At 44.0% G+C, this 14,519-nt stretch overlaps 1 protein-coding gene and 1 long non-coding RNA gene across 9 annotated transcripts in view; one reads left to right on the top strand and one right to left on the bottom strand.

Annotated features, from left to right (window-relative positions):
• LOC135321140 (uncharacterized) overlaps nucleotides 1-2,539 on the top strand; it is a 33,704-nt gene extending 31,165 nt beyond the window's left edge. Inside the window, exons 3-4 of the long non-coding RNA XR_010380611.1 lie at nucleotides 1,566-1,674; nucleotides 2,412-2,539. This is a non-coding gene — a long non-coding RNA (uncharacterized LOC135321140). The remainder of the gene's footprint in view (nucleotides 1-1,565; nucleotides 1,675-2,411) is intronic.
• The window catches only part of RAPGEF4 (Rap guanine nucleotide exchange factor 4), a 273,372-nt gene that overhangs the window by 6,561 nt on the left and 252,292 nt on the right, over nucleotides 1-14,519 (bottom strand). For all 8 annotated transcript variants that reach the window (XM_031451662.2, XM_031451663.2, XM_031451665.2 and 5 more), the window contains 4 exons: nucleotides 13,857-13,947; nucleotides 10,244-10,294; nucleotides 9,388-9,475; nucleotides 8,904-8,968 (listed from right to left, as the gene is read on the bottom strand). In XM_031451662.2, coding sequence (XP_031307522.2) covers nucleotides 8,904-8,968; nucleotides 9,388-9,475; nucleotides 10,244-10,294; nucleotides 13,857-13,947 — 295 coding nt within the window. The remainder of the gene's footprint in view (nucleotides 1-8,903; nucleotides 8,969-9,387; nucleotides 9,476-10,243; nucleotides 10,295-13,856; nucleotides 13,948-14,519) is intronic.

Raw genomic sequence — 14,519 nt, 5'->3', positions numbered from 1 at the left:
GCACTTTCCTGGGGTTGCCGAAGGACAATTCCGACATTCCCTTCTTCAGTTGCCTCCAGGGGTACAATACCGTTAAAGCCTGCCTAGAAACACAGGCTTGAGTGCATCCAGCAACGGGGAACTCACTGCCTCCAAAAGCAACCCCTTGCATCTTGAGCCTTTCATGACTATTAGAAATTTCTCTATTATTCTGAGTCTAATCCTTCCCCCTTTGCTTTTCATCTGTCGATGCTAGTTCTGAGCTCTGGAGCTATGACAATCACGTTTAGTTCCTCTCAAACAGGACAGTTATTCAAACACTAGAAGATGGCTATCACGGACATCTCTTCACCCACAAGTCTTTTGTGCTTCAGCCTAGATACTCCCACTTCCTTCAGCAACCTCTCTTAAGTTTCGGGTCTGTTCTGGACAGTCCCTTGCACAGTGCCCCACGCTAGGCAAATCACACAGCACAGAAGCAAAACTATTTTCCTTCCTTGATCTAGAAGATGATACACATCCAAGCCCACAATTTAAAGAAAGTCACATTATTGACATCTGAACTAATCGTGAATCAGATCTCTCTACCAACTTTGTTGAGCTTCCTTCTCTGTAGATGTGCAGTTGGTCTCTTGGACCCAAGGGGAGGACTTCGCATTTATCTCCACTAAAAGCCGTCTAGTTAGTCGTCCTATCCTTCTGCAGACAAGCCTCATGTATTATTTTTGACAGTATTTGACTGTTTATTCATTGCTGTTCTCAGCTAAAGAAGGTTGGCAGAAACTAAGGTTAAAAGACATGGGCTTTATTATCCAACTTCCACAGCAGGGATGAAGCCAAAAATTATACCCTAGGCTTGGAGGTCCTGCCGGAGCAGGTTGGCCTGCCTGGAGCAGGAGAGGCAACTCTCCTGTAATGCCGGGCCATTGGGAAAATACCTGATGACTCCAAAGCAGAGCTTCTCATCTGTTTTTTTTCCTCCCCATCCCAACAAACCTGAGGTTATGACACACTCCCATTACCAACTAGCTTATTAAAACAGCGATTTGTAATTCAGGGGCAGAGGGAAAACGCACTTCTTAATTTATTTAAACAGATTTTCTTCCCTAACATAATTCTTCTGAGACTTGCTTTTTTTGGGGGGGGGTAGGTAATTAGGTTTATTTATTTTTTAATTAAATATTTTTAATTATTATTTTTAACGGAGGTACTGAGGATTGAACCCAGGACCTTGTGCATGCTAAGCATGCGCTCTACCACTGATTATACCCTCCCCCCAACCCATGCTCCTTTAGAAGATGCCTGAATCAGTGTAGGTGGACAGTGTGAGGCCCCTCTCCACACCTGAGCTGGTTCTGACATAGCCCCAACCCCTGCTGGGAATCACCACCTTAGGGTTGGCTCATCGGCCGGCCCTGGACGATGCTAGCCAAGAAAGCAGCCCACAGCTAGCATGCCAGGCTCCCCTCGGGGAATTTACATTCTCAATTTCCCGCAGCCACACTTTCCTTGGGATGAATTCTAAGTACGGGTCTTCCGAGCTTATTTGCAAGAGTCAGTATGTTCATACAGGTCCTCACCTACAGGGCTGAGAGACGGACCCAGCTGAAAGCTGATGCATCTCCATCAGGACATGGACTCACACGGGCAGCTCAGAGAGGACAAATGAGGCGGCATGAGAAGGACTACCCTCAGGTATTTCTTTCTTTATGAAGCTGAAAATAGACTCGGAAGCAGATGTCCTTCCTGGGGCCTGAGTCACAGAGTGGCCAGCACAAAGATGCTATCCAGAGGAGGGAGTGACCAGCTGGCCACACTCAAGCCTGTCCCAGGCGAGAGGCCCTGAGGTTATGGTCCCAACCGCAAATCTATCTCAAGCTCGGATGCAAGGAATTTCCCTTGAATCCAATGAGGTGTCAGAGGGGCCTCTTCTCAGACTTGGGGGCCCAGGCTCCCCGTTTGCTTACTGTGGCACCCTCCCCTCAGGAGTGGGCTGGCCACGTTATACCTTCACTTCTTTGCAGACAGTCAGTGACCCACCAGGCCTCTCCAGCTGTGTCCAGCTTTTCTGGCCAGCTCTGTACTGAGTCTTTTGCCCGGACTGAGCTCTCCCTTGGCTCTTCCATCCCTAAGGTGGAGGGGACTTCTATGTCTGTCTTTCAAATTGAGACCAGCAGGCCCTCCAGAAAACACCACCTTGCACTGTTACATTCTCTCGACCTCCCACTCACAGCCAGCTGCCAGAACAGCCGTCCACTTCCTAGGCCAGGCAGCCTCTCTGCTCCGAGTCCCTTGAGAAGTTGCTCCCTGACCTCAGGCATCTAAATGCCTGCCCTCAACAGTTTTTGTCTTTCCTTCCCTTGAGATCTTTGCCATCCTTCTCCTTAAAGTTTGCCAGATTGCTTTTTCTTTTCTTCTTTCTTCCCCTACAGGTTTGCCTCTGCTCCATCTGTATGCCTATCGAATGTAGGATCTCAGCCAACCACTCCTTACTTAGCATGTGTAAAAACCACATTCATACCATTCTGATGATTTTACTCAGACCCTCGTATCTTGGGACAAGAGTTTTTTTCCACAACAAGATCTAGAAACATATATGTCTCTAACCTGCAAAGACCCATGATAGCAACCAAGTGGAATTAAGTGCACGGTAAGGACCAGAGATAAAAGATAAAATGGCCCAGTAGCTGAGCCAGCCTTCATATATGTATCCTGAGGAAGAACCCTGAGCCCCATCTTGTGGATCTTTAATATCCAAGAGGTGTGTGACATACAGATACAAGTGTGTAACAGGCATGATACTCATGGTATGTTGTACATATGGTGATCCTGGGACCCGGCAGCTCAGGTGAGTGTGCAGGTACACTCACATCTCTGCCCTCAGGGAAGGACACTGAAGGACGGACACAGTACACAGGGAGGAGGGGAGACAGAATAATGTCCAGTGAGGAACAGAAGGCTAAGGGAGTCATCTTGCATAACGTATCAGTAATGCAAAATGCTTGGGACATTCTGCTTAATCAGATTTTTCTAACAAAGTAGAAAATACTATTGGGTTAAACCCTTGTTATATAAATTCCTCTAAAAATGCTTTAATGCACTGTCCTATTTCACTAAGTCCAACACTGGAATATGATTGGGTTATTCTTTTATTCAACAAACATTTCTTGCATACTTATGATGTGTCAGACACCTTTTTGGGTGCTAGAGAAGTATCAGTGAACCAAGCAGATAAGATACCTGGTCAAGGACACTTACATGCTAGTGGAGAAGACAGGCAATGAAGAGGCAATAAAGAAGAGCATTTCAGATTGTGAAACCAGCTTCAGAGCAAGGTATCTGAGAACAAGCTGTCTGGTGAGGTGTGGCAGAGAGAAGAATGTTTGAAGGGTGGTCAGGGAAGACCACTCAGAGGAAGGGACACATGAGCTAAGACCTGAATGATGTGAAGGAGCCAGACATGGGACTGGCGGTAGACAATTTCAGGCAAAAGTAACAGCTAGCACAAAGGCCCTGAGGTAGGAAGGAAAAGAAAGAAGGCTGGTTTCACCAACTGGGACTGAGTATGGGAAAGATGAAGTGTGAGATGAAGCTGGATGGGTGCTCAGGGTAACAAGTCTGGATTTGATTATATTACATTGTTATATTTAACATGGTTTTATTTTCCTCTTATAAGCTGCAGGAAGTTACCTCTTTGCATTTTGCCTTTTGACATCTCTTTTTTATTGAAGTATAGTTGATTTATAATAGTGTTAATTTCAGGTATACAGCAAAGTGACTCGGTTACGCATACATATATATATATAGAGAGAGAACTATATTCTTTTTTCTTAGTTCTTTTCCATTATAGTTTATTACAAGATATTGAATGTAGTTCCCTGTGCTATACAGTAAATCCTTGTTTATTTTATTTATGGTAGCGTGCATCTGTTAATTCCCTTCTCCCAATTTAACCCTCCTCCCCCCTTCCCCTTTGGTAACCATAAGTTTGTTTTCTATGCCTGTCAGTCTCTGTTTTGTAGATAAGTTCATTTGTACTATTTTTTTAGATACCACATATAAGTGATATAATAGTTGTCTTTCTCTGTCTGACTTGCTTCCCTTAGTATGATAATCTCTAGGTCCATCCATGTTGCTGCAAATGGCATTATTTCATTCTTTTTAATGGCTGAATAGTATTCCTGTGTGTGTGTGTGTGTGTGTGTGTGTGTGTGTGTGTGTGTGTGTGTGTGTGTGTGTGTGTGTGTGTGTGTGTGTATGTATACATGTATATATATCCATTCTATCTGTCAGTGGGCATTTAGGTTCCATGTCTTGACTATTGTAAACAGTGCTGCTATGAACATTGGGGGGCATGTATCTTTTCGAATTAGGGCTTTTGTCTTTTCTGGATATATGCCCAGGAGTGGGATTGGTGGATCAAATGACAATTCTATTTTTAGTTTTTTTAAGGAAGCTCCAGACTATTTTCCATAGTGGCTGCACCAATTTATACTCCCACTACCAGCACAGGAGGGCTCCCTCTTCTCCACACCTTCTCCAGCATTTATTATTTGTAGATTTTTTAATGATGTCCGTTCTGACCGGTGTGAGGCAATACCTCACTGTAGCTGTGATTTGCATTTTTCTAATAATTAGTGATGTTGAGCATCTTTTCATGTACCTGTTGACCATCTGTTTGTCTTCTTTGGAGAAATGTCTATTTAGTCCTCTGCTTATTTTTTAATTTTTAAATTTTTTTGATATTGAGTTGCTTGTATGTTGTATGTTTTGGAAATTAAGCCCTTGTCTTTCTCTGTCTCCTTGTCAGCTGCATCAGTTGCAAATATTTCCTCCCATTCCGTAGGTTGTCTTTCCATTTTGTTTATGAAATTTCCTTTGCTGTGCAAAAGCTTGTAAGTTTGATTAGGTCCTATTTGTTTATTTTTGCTTTTATTTATATTGCTTTGGGAGATTGATTTAAGAAAACATTGCTACGATTTATGTCTGGAAATGTTTTGCCTATGTTCTCTTCTAGGAGTTTTATGGTGTCATGTCATATATTTAGGTCTTTAAACCATTTTGAGGTTTTGTTGTTGTTGTTGTTTGTGTATGGTGTGAGGGAGTGTTCTAATTTCATTGATTTACATGTAGCCGTCCAGCTTTCCTAATACCACTTGCTGAAGAAACTATCTTTTCTCCATTTTGACATCTCTTATTACTGTTGAAAACTAGTTTTTATAGCTTTTGTTGATTTTTAATATTTCAAGTGTTTGTGTTTTATCTTCTCAATTGCATATTATCTCCTAAAAGCCAAGGATTACGTTTTGGATTTCTTTTATATTTTATAGAAAAATTCTTTGCCTAGATACTCTACACATATTTAACTGCCTTGAAACATACCCTTCAGAACATCTGCATTCAGCCCAGTTCATGTGTTCTATATGAAGAAGTAAACTTTCCAAGTCCTCTTGTAGATTTCTATTGCATTGGAAAGGTCTGGGAATTGGGGGGTTTGGACACTTAAGAGTTTTACTTGGAGACTTTTTTCCCATAGCTTGATATATGTCCAGTGCTCTCACCATGAATCTTGTGATAATGTTATTGATGATAGAAAACATATTGTTGCTAAACGTGGAATGGCATGATTAGTGATACAAAAACATATGGATTCAAAGCATTGCCCTTCCTTCATGAATTAGCTTCTGTCCATGTTTCCAGAAGTAGAGAAGTTTGGATAGGCTTCTCATTCAAAATAAAATGACTATCTTAAAATAACAGTCATAAATAAACCCACCTAAATATGGGTATGTCTGAAACAGAACCAACCTCCTAATACAGCAGCACCGTGGCTATCAGCATGCTTTATGCAGGCTGGGCTAGTGGCAGCCGGCCAGCATATTATCCTCTAATCCATTGCTAGTCTACCTCCTAAATGTTATAAATATTCATGTATGCCATAGAAAGCTACAAAGGGCTTTATTCAAACATTTTTTGAATACTCCTTTATGTTCCCCCCAAATGAAAGAATGTCTGCTTTTTAAAAAAATTTTGAATAAGGATCAGAGTGTGAATTCTCTTTTGTTCATACTCATAAATCCTGAAAACCAATATGCAGCAAATTCTCTAATCCTCGTTTCATACCTCAAGGGTGAAGAGGTTCAAAACAAAAATGCTTAGGGTTGGCACAGTACTTAGCTGTGACGGTGCAATGCTGCCACCAAGAAAAGGCATCTGCGTCCCCGACTACCCTGGTGACTTCCGCCCCTGGCAGGGGCTCCCTCAGGAGATACAGCCTACCAGCCCCACAAAGGCTGCCAGCTCTGCTCACCACCTTGGCCTTGCTGATGACTGGGAAGTGGCATGGACATCAACCTGCACAGGGAGACAGATGCGTCCTTCTCCAAGAACACAGCAATAACAGCAGCCACCAGTGGGCGTTGGAAGTGGTGGTGGTACAGGGGCAGGGGTGGGCTAGTTTATGGGGAGAAAAGGTTGAAAAGTTGGCAGCAAGTGCCAGGTTGGTCAAAGCCAGATTTAGAAAACGTAATCAAATCTTTATGAAATTCCAGTTCATTAACACCTAACTCATGGAAGGGCAACTGTACAATTAAACTTTCTCATGGTATGATTTATCAAATGAAATACAGTTTATAGCTGCCGGAGCAGAGAACTAGCAGTACTCTTTCAGTATCCTTTCTCTCCTTCTCTGTCATAGTAATAAAATCCTCTGATTTTGAGTGGGGCACATGGATACCCAATTTAAGGGCTATACATTCTAACTTTTCATGTGACTGAGTTTCTTCTGGCCAATAAAATGTGAGCCAAGTGGGGAGTGCAACTCCAGGTCATATACTTACAGGGAAAGAGTGGGTCTTCACCTCTTTCCTCTTTGCTCTAGCTGGGATAGGGGTGGTGGTGGTCCACCGTCTTGGACCACATGGATGATGACATGGCAAGAGAGAAGGCTGGAACCTTGACTGCTTCCTGGAGCAGAGCTACCACACTTGGACGTTTAAGTGAGAAGGGAATAAACTTATCTTGCTTCAGCCAGCGTTCATTTAGGTTTCCATTAGTGCCGCTGAACTGCTATCTGAGCTCTTCAGTGGCTTTCAAGCCAAAGTGGACTCTCTCAGAGCAGGGTGTGAAGGACCTCTCTCCTCCCTGCGAGGCATGTAAGAATCCACTGCTGTCAGTATGCAGTGTAGAAACCGGGAAGGGAAACGCTCTGAACATCCACTGAATACGATTTTAACTTTGCCTTTGCAGGTTGTGGATGCAATGCTAAGATCTAAAAACCTAGATGAAACGACTCTCATCCTCCTTCTGCTGTTCTTGTTTGTTCTGCGTAGTTTACTTTAATGATCAAAAGTGCTAAAGGTCAGTCAACTCTTTAGCAAACTCTGACTTCTGTGCCTCTGCACATGGATATTTCACAGTCAGATGGTTGGCTTAGCCACCCTCAGCCTGTACTGTTGCCCAGGTGATCTGGAAGGTTCTTTACCTATGTGCTAAATCTTTCATTTCTGGAAAACACGTTTTCTTTTGAGAAGTCAGGGAAATGTGTTTAATTCCCCATACTAATATGTGAGCAAAGAATGTTTTCCCTTTGATCATAGAACTATTAAACTGACACAGTGATAGAGATGTTCATACTCTGCCCTTGGTGTGGGGGTGGGAGGGAAAGACTGCTGAGAAATATTTGACCTTTAGTATAAAGTGTCTTTGAGGAGTGTGGACTCATGTGCTATTTCCTAAGAAGCTTAAGACACAGGACCTGGTGCCAGCACTGGCTGCCCGTCTTTACCAGGCTGGGCTTTGCAATATGCTCGTTCCCAAAGTCCAGTGGTCCGGTCCTTATAGGATTACTGTGAGATGTTTGGAATTCTCCTGGAGTCACACATACTAGCTGGATTTCAAGAAACAATTAGAATAGTTTTCTGATAAGAATGCTTATAGCACTGTATGGCTTACAGGAAGATTTAAATACTCTCAACCCATCAATCATCTCCAGGGACAGATGGGGCAGCCACATCCCCATTTTCTGTTGGGGAAACAGACCTACAGAGAAGTTAAGGGACAGCTACAAAGGGATGCAGCCGAAAACTGAGCCTCGTGTCCCCCAGACTCCGAGTCCTGAGCTTTCCCGGCAGCTCCACGTTCACCACTGCAACGCGTAGCCCAGGCACGTGCTCACCCGCACAGAGGTAACACCCGGACACCCCATCCGCACAGCTGCAGCCGAAGGGTTTAGAAGACAGTGGCGCATTCTATTACTGTGTGCTGTGTAGCTAAAGAAAGGTTTTGGCATGACCTGCCTTATTGCTTCACAGAAGACGAGAAAGTAAACTGCAAACTAATGCCAGATAACACAGCTTTTTTTGCAGAGGAGGGGCACTGGGAAATACACTGAGTATGTGCCAGTTCCACCCAACTGTTGTTCAAAAAAAAAAAAATAATGGTTTTGGTTATGAAGATTTTCAAGTTCCCACTCTGAACTTGGGTGAACTTTACTGGAACAAGTGATACACATTCAGATGACTGCTTCATAATAAAGATCCTCTGTAGAGCTGCCTTTTACCGACATGCAGTAAAGTCAGGCTCAGCAGATGAACATTTCAAAGGCATCCTGGGCAGTCTAGCTCCACAAACCTTGCAACAAAACAACAACATGGAAGTCACTCTGGAACATTCATGCACTTTAGCAACAGGCAGCCAAGGACGAAGCACACAGCATAAAAGCCAGCTGCTGCTGTGAGCCGCTGCGCAAATACTATTCAGTTTCATAAAAGAGAACTGACAGACTAAAATAGGTAGCCAATTTGAACCTAATATTTCAAAACTAGCTTTTTAACATGGCAGCTATATGGAAATTATTTCCTTTATTAGTACAAATGCAAATTTTATCTTAAAAAAAGTGGTTAAGGTAAAAATACTGTACGTACCATTTTTTCAAAGTTTACTAGATTGTCAATGAATGTCTTGTTCCCCTCATGAGTAAATGTCATATCTGCAAAGAAATAAAAGTCACATTCTAATCACTAATAGAAATATGTCATAGTAAGAAACCACAATAGCACCTTTGGAGTAAGCTAGAGGATTTGCATAACACTGCAGTTGAAAAAAGCCGATAATAGTTCCTTTTATGTTAGGTGTTTAACTTTCTAAAGCACTTTACCTGAGCTTAGTAAAATTTCCAAACTAACTGTCTATTTCACCATCAAGTCTTCCAAACCATGCCTGGATGGAGTCCTGCTTCTCTAAAAATTCTCTCCAACCCACTCAGAAAGTCAGGGCTGAGAGGGGACGAAGAAGAAGGTAGAGAGATGGGCTCATTCGTCCCAGGGAGGTCCGTCTGATTAGGCTCCTGTTCATTTTCCTCCCCATATACTCATCACTGGCTCGGCCTGCGCATTCCCTTGGAATTACCTTTAATGAGCAAAGGCATGAAGGGGATGAGAGGAGGCTCCAGCTTAGCTACTGTCAGCCTGTAGGCCCTGTGGTTCCTTGAAGGATCCTTTAGAGAAACAGAGAGATGCTGGTTAACAGCTGGTGACACAGACACCACCCAGCCTGTCATCTCCCAAGCAGGTAGTTTTGAAAAAAGCGTAGCTACAAAAGAAAGGTGGACTTAGTGAAACCAACTGATTTTTGTTTCAAAACAGCTTCCCGTATGACATGAAAATCATTTACTTTTTGTTTCCTTTCTTGGTTGAAGGGGAGCTATGCCTATCGGGGTCAAGGGGAGAGAGCCCCTTTGAGAGCCAACGCCAAATGTAAAACAAACCCCAGCTATGAGATTCCCCTTCTGCTGAAGCACCGTCTCCTTCCCAGAGCTGACCACCCTCCTCCCTGTCCTGCACAGCCAGTCCTGACGGACGTACCTTCTCTGAAACCCTCCCATCACTCCTGCCAAGTCCCACTCACTCTTCTTCTGTCTGTTAACACCTCCCCACCAATGAGGAAAAATCAGTTTGGCAAGCCAAGGAAAATGCAGCTTCCAACCCTTGGCCAACCTGTGCTGATGGAAAGGGTCCTATTACACTGCTTTTCTTAGTTACACAAATTGACCTTAAGTGGGACATAAGTCCTCTTTAAGTTAGTACCTGAGGGTGCCATTCATTAGTCAGACATGCTTGTTTTAGCAGCACTTAAAATGGGATCATAAACTTCTTAAAGTCATGCAAGGACAGATAAAATTTCCAAAATGAGAACTTCAATTCAGCTAATCAGAAATTGGATTAATGCAGACAGTGAACAGAATAAAGGAGCCACTGTCACTTACCATTAAACTTTCAAATTCCGCATAGAACTTCTTGAACTTGCTTGGCAGTTTCTGTTAATGAAATGAAAATGCCACACTCATATGTCAGATTCAGTCTCTTGATATGTATCCTGTGTCACCATTTCTAGGGGAAATGGATTTCTTTTGGCTCTTAATCAAACGTCTCTAAGACAGGCCAGACTGTAATCTGTCTTGTCATCTGAGGATAATCTTCTGGAATCTAGAGAACTTGTCTTTTAAATGTCTTAACCTAGTTGAACCAACACTAACGACCAATGCTTTGGTCTTACTGCTTTTATAATGTTTCCTGCGGTGGATTATTCATAAAAAAAGACCACATTCCCAGACTACAAGTGGTTTGGAATTAACCCCTCACTGTTTTAAACTCTCTGATTCCCACAGTTAGGAATTTAGGCCAGAGAATATTAGGATTAAAAGTTTTAGAAACTACCTAATTCAACCCTCCCCCTCCTTTACAATGTAAGCTACGAGAGAACAGGGATTTTTATCGGTTTGGTTTACTGCTATAGCCTCAGTGTCTAAAAGAATGTCAGGAACATAGTAAGTGCTCAATAAAAATGTATTTGACTGGATTAAACCTGTACTTTATAGATGGGAGAGATTACAGCTCAGTTTAAATGACATGCCAGGGTGGCATGGCTGATACCGGTCAGGGCCTCCGTAATCCCAAAGCCAGCCTCCTTTTCTGCTGCCTCCCTTATGTAGGGAGGCATTATGCTTCCCTACACAGGTGTTTCTCCCACATGACTCTCTGCCTTGCTATAACACAAAAATTGATAGTTCTATCAATTTGGTAATTTCTCATGGCTATATTTTGGCATATGATTCAACATCACTGACTGTACCCATAAATCTACACCAGTATCTTTCAATCTATTAGTTCTCACTTTGTTTAGGTCATGAGCTTTTAGTAAAGCTGAATTCTTCTCCTCTGACAGGGCCACACCAAGACAGAGCAACGTGGTATGTTTCCAGTGAAGTCTACCGTCAACCACTGATTCACCAGTCAGGCCCCTGCAATCCACTGTAACACTCCTTCCTCTTCTTTTTCTCTTTTCTGAATAGGTTTGTCACATTCCCATTTAAATACTGTAAAACATTTTATTTTGTTTCTAGGAACTAGTCTGCTCATCATCTTGAAACTCATTTTCTTAGCTCCTGTTTCAAGCTAAGAAACAGGAAACCTGATACCCTTGCTTAGAGGGCAAGTTCAAAGGGACGAAGGCTGGGATGGGCATCAGGGGATGCAAGGTGCTCATGCCGCATGGACGGTCCCAATCACCATGTTAGGCGATCACTTTCCAGGAACACAGACCATTTTAAAAATTAGGAGTGAATGACCTCTTTGGTTAGATCTGCACTCTAGTTCTCTTTCCTTACTTAGCCGACTTTTGGGTCAAAGGCAGGAGTGCACAGGGTAATAAAACATTTTGTGGGTCTTCACACTATGATCTTCCTACACCCCATGCTTCCAGAGCAGAGGTTCTCAACTAGGGGGGCAATTCTGTTCCTCCCACCCGGGGACACTTGGTAATATCTGCAGACATTGTCATTACGGGGGTGGGTGGAGTGAGAGGTGCTCCTGGTAGATAGTAGGTTGAGTCCAGGGATGCTGCAAAGCCTCCAACATGGCACAGGACGCCCTCAACCCGCAACCCCCAAGAACGATCCTGTCCAAAGCATCAGCACCACCAAGGCCAGGAAACTCTGCTCCGGGCTCTCACTCCCTCTTGCTTTATCTCAGATTGATCTTTCTCTTCCATGTTGAACCATTCCCTTTGCCACGTGGCTCCACCCTATTTTCTGTTTTGGTCCCTGGCCGTCTCACACGTGTTCTCTAGCTCCCAGAGGCCACATTGCTCCTGCTGCCATCCCGTGACTCACTGGAGCCGTGTGGGAGGGTTTCAGCAAGTACAGGTAGATAAACCCACGTCTGAGGTGCTTATGAATGAAGGCTCTTCCTGCAGGATGATCCAATTACATTTCACCTTAAGAGATGGAGCCATGTAAGTGATGAAGGTGGCTCTTCTCTTTCCAGCGACAGGCAGAAACAGCAGGACGAGCCCACGTGTGCTTGTGCTCCTTCCTCCCCCCGTGGAGTGAAGGACTGGTCAGTGAACCCTCTCCCTTCGCTGACTGCATTCCCCCCTACCCCCCCCCCCCCACCGCCCAGGCGGCCTGCTATTTCTCTCTTTAAGACCAGGAAAGGGGCCCCTGAGAGTGTTGCCCCCACGCTCCAGCCTTAATGTCTGGTGGCTCTTCTGTGTACCTATACCTGGCCTTCCTGGACCCCATGAGGCTTTATAGCTTTGATTTTCCCACCCAAATCATTTGGACTCTGTGAGAGGATTAAAAGCTGGAAATAGGTTGGAGAAAGCACATTATGTGACAGGGAACCCTAGGTGTCCAGAGATTCCAAGGCCTGTGGGCCACAGGGAGGGGAGGCACCCTGACGTCATCGCGCAGATTTCCTGGCAGCACTGACTTTTACTGGCTGGAAGCGGCCCAGCTGCGTGGCGTGCAGGCCTCCCCGATTCCCTCATTCCTATATTCAGGGGATGAGCTGCCGGGTGCTGCATCTGCCTGGAATCCGAAGAGAAACCCAAGACAGAAGGACTTGTGAGGACCTGTCCTATAAACAGTGGAAACACTGAGGAGGAACAGAGAAAGCAAAGAGTTTCAAGAGGGCAGTGGGGAAGGAAATGTTTCAAGGAAAACATTTAGAGATGCAAACAGCTGTCTTCGGTGCCTTTTGAAAGCATCGTTGCAAATTAAGTCTCTGTCATCCACGCCTCTATGCTTGACCTCTTTTTCTGCCCCACTTACACATACTTTTTTTATTTTTAGTAAGAGTCTATTTTTGTGTGTGTGTTCTATTAGAGATTAGTATTGCTTTGACTCTGTACCACATGAGAGGAGGGGTCAGGCCTATTTTGAGTCCTTAGCTGATGAAAAATGAAGATGTTCTCTAGCACAAATAACCAACCATCAACAAACCACGGAAAATGTATTTGCTACAGAGATTCACAGCACACCTGCACAACTTTCGCACCAAACTGAATTCCAGCCAACTGTTGTTCCTCCACACACAGAGAGGTCTGCTGGGGCTTCTGAGATCCTTAGCGCTCAGCTAGGCCAAACAGTTGGCCTTCTGGCCAATTCTCCCAGGAGCAAAATGCCTACTTGGAGAAAAATGGCTCTTCTGTCCTCTCTTAATTACAGATAAGGCTCATTTCAAAAGCAAGAAGCAGACGTTCCAGAGAACAATAGGATCTACAGCAAAACCTCTGAAGTCATCCGAGCGACGCTGCGATTCGTGTTGCACCTAGGAGCCAGACTTATCACTATTTACACTGTACAGACCAAGAAGCTGAGAGCCCCTCGGCCCCCCATACACAAAAGGACAGTACCTGTTATAATTCATACTCTGGGGCAAATGGGAAAAAGGAGACAGGTCACTTCCCTCAAAGTGTCCCACCTTTTCCATTGTTATACAAGTGTGAGTGATATTTCTGTGAAAAAAAGCTCACTGGTGAGCCTGTGTTTTTATCCTTAAGGCAAAAGTCACAGCTGGATCTCAGCTGAAGCTTACCTCCCACGTTAGTGCCAGGCGGCTCACGGCAACATTACTTAGCCCCATGACGATGGCAAAAAAGGAATTCAGGTTTTTGTACTCCTTGCAGCTGAAACACAAGAGGCACGTGTTTGAGTGAAATGCCACTTCTGAGCGAGATTAGAAAAAAATTAAAGTTCTATCTTCTGACGGTCATTAATATTCGTCAGGACTCCTCTATGAGAACGGGCAGTGATAGATTTAACGCACTGTGTAAGTTCCACCTGAGTGACCATGTTCTGCTGTTTGATTTCTCACTGTAATTTTAGAAAGGTGATGGGTTTTGGCCACTGAGGTTCAGGTTTTGAGAAAGAATGTAAAGACACCTACCCCAGGGATTGTTATTATAATCCCAAAGCTTGCTAAAAGCCTTGTTGGACCTGGGGGGAAACAGCTCACGGGCTAGGAAGAGAGGAAGCAAAATGTCGAAGACTTCCAGACTTTCAGCCTGAACCTGGGCACCTCAGGCTTTGGCAGCGTGAGAGGGAACTAAGAGTCACACTGCAGCAGCCACCAAGGCCTCCATCCACCCTGTAAATGCTTCTAATTTGTTGAAAAGAGTCAATTTACAAATGATGCCCATACAGCTAATAACCTAAACAACTGACCCAAAAATAACCTTATTTTCTGTGTTTGACTGAT

This window comes from Camelus dromedarius, chromosome 4, assembly GCF_036321535.1.
Source record: "Camelus dromedarius isolate mCamDro1 chromosome 4, mCamDro1.pat, whole genome shotgun sequence".
NCBI lineage: Eukaryota > Metazoa > Chordata > Mammalia > Artiodactyla > Camelidae > Camelus > Camelus dromedarius.
Note: the sequence above shows the minus strand (reverse complement) of the source record. Positions and strands in the feature narration are given on the sequence as shown.